This window comes from Melitaea cinxia, chromosome 2, assembly GCF_905220565.1.
Source record: "Melitaea cinxia chromosome 2, ilMelCinx1.1, whole genome shotgun sequence".
NCBI lineage: Eukaryota > Metazoa > Arthropoda > Insecta > Lepidoptera > Nymphalidae > Melitaea > Melitaea cinxia.
The window spans coordinates 10,373,363-10,382,368 of NC_059395.1; the positions used below are offsets into that span (position 1 = coordinate 10,373,363).

General features: G+C 34.0%; 2 protein-coding genes across 2 annotated transcripts; both read left to right on the forward strand.

Annotated features, from left to right (window-relative positions):
• The first annotated feature begins 613 nt into the window (after positions 1–613).
• Positions 614–1,288, forward strand: LOC123659445. Its single transcript, XM_045594662.1, has one exon. The coding sequence runs from the start codon at positions 614–616 to the stop codon at positions 1,286–1,288; it is 675 nt and encodes a 224-aa protein (XP_045450618.1).
• A 110-nt stretch (positions 1,289–1,398) lies between these two features.
• On the forward strand, positions 1,399–3,645 carry LOC123659456. The gene is made up of 3 exons (XM_045594671.1): positions 1,399–1,768; positions 1,862–2,260; positions 2,387–3,645. The coding sequence occupies exons 1-3, from the start codon at positions 1,399–1,401 to the stop codon at positions 3,643–3,645; spliced, it is 2,028 nt and encodes a 675-aa protein (XP_045450627.1).
• The last annotated feature ends 5,361 nt before the right edge of the window (positions 3,646–9,006 follow it).

Genomic DNA, 9,006 nt, shown 5'->3' on the forward strand with positions numbered 1-9,006 from the left:
GTCGATATAATTTCGCACAAACCCGTACATGTAATTTGATGGTAGGGGAGTGTTTCCGGAGCATTCAGGCATTCAGTCAGGACCCGTTTAACGGCCCGCTTTGTATACCGGGCCCCTCGGCTGCGTTCCAAGGCCACGGGAGAGCCAAGGTCACGTCAGGTGTGACATCTTTGGACCATCATCGGTTATAATTATTAAAGATCTAAAAAATTTTGATAATTTTATTTAAGGTAAATTCTAAAACAATAATGAAAATCATAAAGTGGACTTATCCCCTTTTTGAAAAATGTATTTATTTAGTGATTATCAAAATATTTTCGAACACTTATAAAAATGTAACTGTTTTTATAAAAAATATAAACATATGACTGGTGGAATACATTCCATCACTCGAAACTTAATATGGAAGCTTTTATCTTCTAAAGGCTTGATGATAAGTAATAAGTATAGATACAATAATTGTGTTTGCTCGCAAACGAAAAAAAAACCGACTTCAATTACATCGACAAGTAATACAACGTAGATCGACGAAAAAATAGTCAAGCAACTACGCGTTATCAAAGATTACTCAAAAATTAGTTATCAGATCTCGATAAAATTTATTTGTGACCACATGAAGTCAGTGAAGGAAGAGATGTCGGATATGAGAAACTCTATGGACTTCATGAACTCTAAGTTTGAATCACTGCTTAAAGAACATAAAGAAACCAAGAAGGTCATGGTCGAACTACAAAAAGAAAATAGTGTGTTGCAGTCGAACGTTAGGGATCTTAATGCGCGTATTAATACCCTCGAACAAAACGCGCGATCTGCCAACGTTGAAATACAATGTGTGCCCGAACGAAAATCAGAAAATTTAGTCCATATTGTGACTCAACTGGGTGCAGTGGTCGGGTGTGCTGTCCCGCAGGAACAAATAGCACATTGTAGTCGTATCGCTAAAACGAAACCCAATAGTTCGAGACTGAAATCGGTTGTAGTTCAGTTCGCTAGCAGGAAAATTTGCGATGAGTTTCTAGCTGCGTCGATAAACTTCAACCGAGGAAAGTCAAAAGAAGAAAAGCTCAACAGCTCACACCTTGGCTTCAATGGCGAAAAAACTACGATATACATCGTTGACCATCTGTCCCCCATGAATAAGAGGCTACACGCTGCCGCCAGGACGACTGCCAAAGAGAAGGGCTGCAAACACGTATGGGTCAGAAATGGTCGTATTTTTATGAGAAAGACGGATGGCTCCGATTATATTCTTGTACGCGATTTAGACTCATTGAATAACCTTAAATAGTTAACGATACCATTGTTGTTATTTTGCATGAATCTGTCTATGTAATTTTAAAATTCAACTGTTTATCTGTATATTACCAAAATGTTCGAGGCTTACGTACTAAAACTAATATGTTCATACAAAGATTATTTTTGTCCAACTATGATATTATTGTATTAACGGAAACTTGGCTTAATAGTAGCATATTGAATTGTGAGCTGTTTGATGGGGGATACGTCGTTTACAGAAGAGATCGGGAAACAGCTGGCTTTAGTAGTAGCAGGGAGGGGGGAGGAGTATTGATCGCTGTAAATAATCGTATCGGTTCTAGAAGGTTGCAGGAATGGGAAAGTGATTGTGAGGATTTATGGGTACTAGTCAATGGTTCTGTTCCTTTGGCACTGTGTGCGGCGTATCTTCCACCACCGGCAAACTTATCGATAGTAAAATGCTTTGTGGACAATTTCAATCGCATTTCTGACTTTTATAACTCGCAAATATGTATTTTTGGGGATTTTAACTTGTCAACTTTGAATTGGGCTTCTGTGGGCAATTTGTCATACCATTTATCACCGCTTTTTTAATGTTTTGTAGATTTTGTTAACTTAAACGGCTTGAAACAATGTAATAACATCACCAATTATATGGGTAGAACTCTTGATTTGGTTTTAACAAGAATGTTATCTTGTAACGTGCGTGAGGCTATTGACGTGTTGTGTCCTATCGATCCACTACACCCTCCTCTTATTGTAGATCTCTCGTCAATTGACTGTCCCAAATTACAGTACAACGATACCAGCAGACTTAACTTTTATAAGGCTAATTATGACTTAATCAACAGTTTTTTGGCTGAAGTTGATTGGGAATCATTGTTTGATGGGTGTAAGGATGTTAATGGGTTGCTTGTGAAATTCTTAGAAGTTATAAACAAGGCAGTACATAACTTCGTCCCATCAAGCAAACCTAAGACGAATAAGTATCCGCAGTGGTTCAGTAAAGATCTAATTAACCGTCTTAGGGAGAAAAATAAGATCAGGCAAAGATATAAAAAATATAAAAATCCTCTTGGTTTAATATCTTTTAAATTGTTAACTCAACGTTGCCATAAACTGGCTTCAGCCAACTATAAGTCGTATTTGCAGAACATAGAGGATGGAATTTCAAAGAATCCAAAATTATTTTGGTCCTACGTCAAAGCAAAGCGTGGTGGTACTGGAGCTATCCCTGCTGTCATGATTCATGGTGATCGTCGAGTGCATTCTGGTAGTGACATTTGTAATGCCTTCGCGACCAGCTTCTCCTCGGTTGCTTCTTGCTCCTGTCCTCCTCTTAGTAATTTTGATAATGAAGATGCTGATGAGTGCTGGACAGGGAAATTAGCCTTCTCTAGTGATTGCTTATCGACACTAAGTATATCTCGCAGGCAGATCTATAGAAAATTACTCACTCTTAATGTATCTAAAGGTGCTGGACATGATCGAATCCCACCATTATTCATCTCTCGTTGCGCTTCAAATTTAGTGGAACCCCTTTTTGTCATCTTTAATTGCTCCCTTACTTCAGGAATATTTCCTTCTATCTGGAAAGTAGCGCAGGTCGTCCCTATATTTAAATCTGGAGATGCTGAACTTTTCAGTAACTACAGGTCTATCTTCATCTTGCCCACTCTAGGAAAAGTTTTTGAGTCTTTGGTCTGTCCTGTACTTCAGAGTTATTTTAGTAAATATATAAATGAAAACCAGCATGGTTATGTCAAAGGAAGATCGGTAAACACAAACCTGGTTTTGTACGTGGAAGAAATTACAAAACACATTGATAGCAATAAACAAGTCGACGCTCTGTACACTGACTTTAGCAAAGCCTTTGATAGAGTTCCACACCAACTTATATTAAAAAAGTTGTCGGCGTACGGTGTTGTTGGTTCTATCTTGTCTTGGCTAGAATCATACCTTTCTGGGCGTATTTTTTACGTAGTAGTCAATGGCTTTACCTCTACACCACGTGACATAAACTCTGGAGTGCCACAGGGATCTCATCTCGGTCCAATTCTTTTTAACATCTTTGTGAATGAACTTCCCCACTTCATAAAGCATTCTGTCCCTTCCTTATATGCTGATGACCTTAAGTTATGGAAGGTTATTGACACAGAAGAAGATGTCTCCCTTCTACAAAGTGACCTCAATGCTCTTGTGCGGTGGTGCGGAAGAAATGGTATGGAGCTCAATATCAAGAAATGCAATCACATAAAATTCACGAGAAAATTGTTTCCCATCTCATCGGTCTTCTTTATTAACGGTGTGAGTCTAGAAGAAGTTGACGTAGTAAAAGATTTGGGAGTATTTTTGGATGGCAAAATGACTTTTGTTCCGCATATTTAAGGCATGGTTGGGAGAGCTTCCAAGCTGTTAGGTTTTGTTATCAGAAACGTCAGGGCATTTAAGCGCTCATCAACCAAAATAGCTCTCTATAATAGTATTGTGAGATCAGTTCTTGAATATGGTAGCGTGGTATGGCGTCCACATTATGCTTGTCACATATTACGTATAGAACGAATTCAAAAGCGGCTGGTTCGGCATTTAGTTTTCAATCATTACAGAGACAAGAAGTCTCTCGTATAATGATATTTTAGAGTCACTGAAAATGCAAAGTTTAAACAGCCGACGTGACTTACTTGATCTCTGTTTTTTTCTATAAAATTATGAGAAATTATCTAAGTTGCCAGCTCTTTTGGAAAAATTTATGTTTAGAGTCCCTCAGGTTGAGCCACTCTTTCGTCCACTTCGTAGAACAGTTTTGGGTGCAAACTCGCCAATCTCACGAATTTGTACGCTCTATAATAGGTGTGGGGGATCGATTGACGTATACTGCATGTCTCTAACTAGATTTAAAACAGAAATTGCCAATAGGCTGACTTAGTGGTTATTGTAATTATTATTATTATTATTATTATTTTTTAATTATTAGTCTTGGTGTTTAGCACATAATTTAGTTTCTAAGAAATTTTCTATTGTATACATAATATAAAAAGCATGTGGAGTATACCTGTAACTGGTTGTGCAATTAGCACAAATAAATTAAATATTATACTGTAGATGTAAGTAACATTGTAACAATTGTTGGTGTACCAAATAAATAAATAAATAAATAAATAAATAAATAAATGATAAACATCAGCTTTCGATTAAATTTAAAATTATCAAAATCGGTACACCCAGTAAAAAGTTATTACGGATTTTTGAGAGTTTCCCTCGATTTCTCTGAGATCCCATCATCAGACCCTGGTTTCCTTATTACGGTACCAAACTAGAAATATCCCCAACAAAAAAAGAATTATCAAAATCGGTACATCCAGTAGAAAGTTATGCGGCATAATACAACGTAGGTCGACGAAAAAAGCGTCAAGTAAAACGCATTATTAGATATAACTCAAAAAGTAGTTGTTAGATCTCAAATAAATTTAAATGGGACCAATTGGCACACACCACCTTTCGATTAAGACAAAATTTGTCGAAATCGGTCTAGCCGGTCAAAAGTTCTGATGTAACACACATAAAAAAAAATACAGTCGAATTGAGAACCGCCTCCTTTTTTGGAAGTCGGTTAAAAAATAGTCAAGTAAATGCGCATTATCAAAGATTATTCTAAAAGTTGTAATCAGATCTCGACGAAATTTAAATGTGACCACATGAAACATCGACTTTCGATTAAGTTAAAAATCATCAAAATCGGTACACCCAGTAAAAAGTTATGCAGATTTTCGAGAGTTCCCTTGATTTCTCTGGGACCTCATTAACAGATCCTAGTTTCCTTATCATGGTACCACACTTAGGATATCTCCTTTCCAACAAAAAAAGAATTATTAAAATCGGTTCATAAACGACGAAGTTATCTCCGAACATACTTTAAAAAATATATATAATACACGGTCGAATTGTAACCCGCTCCTTTTTTGAGGTCGGTTAAAAAACGCTGTAATGTACATTGGCTTAGCATAAAATTGTACCTATTTCATGCTGTTATAGATGAAGCATCAAATAAAGTGACATAAGTATATAGTATTTCTAACACTTTTAACAAAAACTTTCAAGGCAAATGTTTGTACTATGTTGATTTCTAGTGTCCATCTCGCCGAACAAATGTTTATTCAAGAAACCATGAATATTTTATCAAAGGCAAATTGATGCAGACGTCAAATTAAAATAACATTAAACACTTTTGACAAGATAAGCACGATAGTCAGAGATATTATCGGTGTGTGGACTAGAAAGACATTTTAGAAGACTTTTTTTATCTACTTGAGTGATATTTTTGATGTGTTTTTTAAACTTAGGTTTGTGATATTTATCGAAAAATTATAGTTAAAAGACATTTTGTAGTTGAGATTAGACTCACGTCAATCTCAGTCCAGTCGACTCTAATTCAGGACACGAGGAGTACATCCGATACTTTAAAAATATAATTAACTATAAATAAATATTCTAGTTTCGACTACTACTGTAACAATATGAAATTTACAATGTTAAGATTAACAACATGAAACTGTCCTATAATTAAATAGAATAAGCCATTTATTTAGTGAAAGCCCCGCTGTATAGTTAACTGAGGTCACAACTCAATAATACTGTTTTCAAGCAGTATTGTGTTGCTGTTAGTGAGTAAGGCAACCAGAGCTCCTGGGGGGGGGGGATAGGGTCGCGAACACGCTTGCAATGTGTCTGGCGTTGCAGGCGTCTATAAGCCACGTTAATCGTTAATCAGGTGAGCCGTACGCTTGTCTGACGACCTAGTTATTTATATAAAAAAAGGCCGCCACTCTGCTCTACTATGGGTTGGCTAACATAACAATGATATTTTTTTCCAATGATTTTTTTCCAATGATTTTTATATGATATTTTAGTATCAGGCTTACCTAAATTAGTAAAGTTCGTATCGCTTATCATATAAGAAATAATTATGTTTAAAATACACTTCATTAATATATATTTCTTTTTTAAAAATTCAGTCTAATATAATAGCGCGTTGCGTTGTCTTTTGTCAATGAACAGTCTGAGCTATGAAACATCGCTACAATAAATTACTGTTGGCTATGGAATTATAGAGCCTGTTAGCGTGTGAGCCGATTCGTTCCAGTGGTAATGTGACGTTAAAATATTCCGCCACAATTGTGCCACCGACACACATGACCTCTAACTGCAGTATGGATATAGAATATAATTCAAAATATAGTATACTAGCTTCTGCGCGCGACTTCGTCCGCGTGGAACAGTTGCGCGCGCAATACTTGATCATTATTTTGCTGCGATGTTATTTTAAAACTGCGATATCTCCTGAGATACTCATTGAAATCGAATTAGGTAAAGGCTATTTTGTTTTAAATTAAATACTTGTGATGAATAACGTATTTATTTAGATAAGGATTAATATATGTTTATAAAAACATCTTCGCAAAATATGCATTATTTTAGAACAAACTTGGCTAGCATAAAAAAGGTTATAGTGAGCCAACCTTAAAAGATAGATATATGCTGTCGCGGACTTTTATTTAGAACTTTTAAAGAGGTTTAATTCTGTCATACATGATTTTTGCGAAACTTTAACTGTTTTCACAGCGCACGCAGCGGAAGCTCGTAAAAGGAAAAAAGAACCCTCGATTTTAAAACATTCTTCATTGGTGCTCCGCTCGTTTTGGTTTTAGCGTGATGATATATAGCCTATAACCTTTCTCGATAAATGGGCTACCTAACACTAAAAGAATTTTTGAAATCGGACCAGTAGTTTCTGAGATTAGCGCGTTCAAACAAACTCTTCAGCTTTATAATATTAGTATAGATTCTTAATTGGTGCTTCTCTCCTTTCGGTCTAAGCGTGATGATATAGCCTATATCCTTCCTCGATAACTGGGCTATCTAACACTAAAATAATTTTTCAAATCGGACCAGTAGTTTCTGAGATTAGCGCGTTCAAACAAACAAACAAACTCTTCAGCTTTATAATATTAGTATAGATTATGAATCTTTACTACAGCATACTTTACCATAGTTGAATTCAATTATAAAGAGAAAAGACAGATATTAGACATTCTTTTTATCAATAAAAAAATTATCAATCACTGCATTCTTTTAAATCTTTTATTTAATTATATTGCTTTTTTATCAATAGATATAACAAATATTTGCCCCGATTTTAAGAGAGAAGTGAAATTTCTTTTAAGACTAATTATATATTTATTAATAAAAAATAAGTAAAGAACTATGTAACGTGCCTTTAAGAAAAAAATCTAACTACTAATGTGTTGTAGTGATGGTTTTAATAATATAAATAATACTGTTTTGACAAATAAATCGACTTCTTCATACCACCAAATCAATACGTATGTAGGTATCGAGTATATCACTCTATTTTAAAATCAATCCAACAGAAAAAAAACTGAGTATCAGTTTACATACAATACGACTAAATGTAGCGTTCATAGGACACAAAAAATATTTTGTCCAAATGGAAAACTTTGTTTTCTACATAGGTACCTATAAGTTGGTCAAAACATAACATCATTTAGCGGGTCGCAATATTGATTATTTTATCCTCAAATTTTACTTGATTTAATCGAGGTAAACAAACGTAATCTCAGGAAGTAAAACTTCAAATTGAAAATTCTTTAGGTTTTAGAAAACCCATTTATTGATGAAATCTATAGGCTGTTTTACATAACGCTACGACCAATAGAAACAGAGAGTCATTGAAAAATATTACAGAAACGGGGAAAAATTATTCCTTTTGATATGATAACATATGAACCTAGCCGCTGTCAACAGCTAATCATCAATGAATAACATTTTTATATTTTTCTTAATACTCGAGAAGTATCTTAAGTATCCTTCGATAACCTCTTTTAGATAAACCGACTGCAATGTTTATGTAGAAATAAGGACATCCAATTACTTTATAAATTGTGAAATTATAATGGATGTATACTATCAACCTGCTTATAAGTAAGAAAAAATTATATAAAATACACAAACATATGGAAATAAAGTGAGTTTAAAGTTGTAAAACGAAATGGAAAATGGAAATGTAAAATTATATTGAGCTTGCTAATTTAAAGGTTCTTTTTTATATAAAATCGTTAATATACAAATAAACTAAGGTTTACACTACATATATAGAGTCATTTTATAGTCAGAGTCACCTCGAATTTTGTGGTAACGCTAATTTAAGATATAAGAGCATTATTTTCCATTATCTTTTCGTTTAGAGGAGCAGCGATGTTTTTTGGGCTTTCTTTTTAATGAAGCTTATCACGAGAATCATTGACCCGTGAATCAGAAATTTTAACGAAGAATAAACAATTAATAGGGATTAAAAAGTAATATGAAAGTTACATTACTTAAAATTAATTTTGTAAGTTGTTTTTTTTTTATCTCCTATTGTATTATTTCTAAGAGCGTTATTTCAAAGGGGATTAATAAAATTGTAATCAAACTAAATATTTGTTCATAGTTTTAAATATCTGAAGGAAGACATAAAAATAAACTTTAAATAATAAACTTTGTTATATGTTAATCCCAGCCCTTTTAACTTTTTTATTGATAATTTATATCCATTTTTGTTACTTATTATTTCCTTTAACGATTTCTTATATTAATAAAATTCAATGTTTCATTTACTTTAATTCTCAAATACGCAGACATACCTAAATATTATTTATTCTTACATAACTTCTGAACGGAAAGAACCTTAGA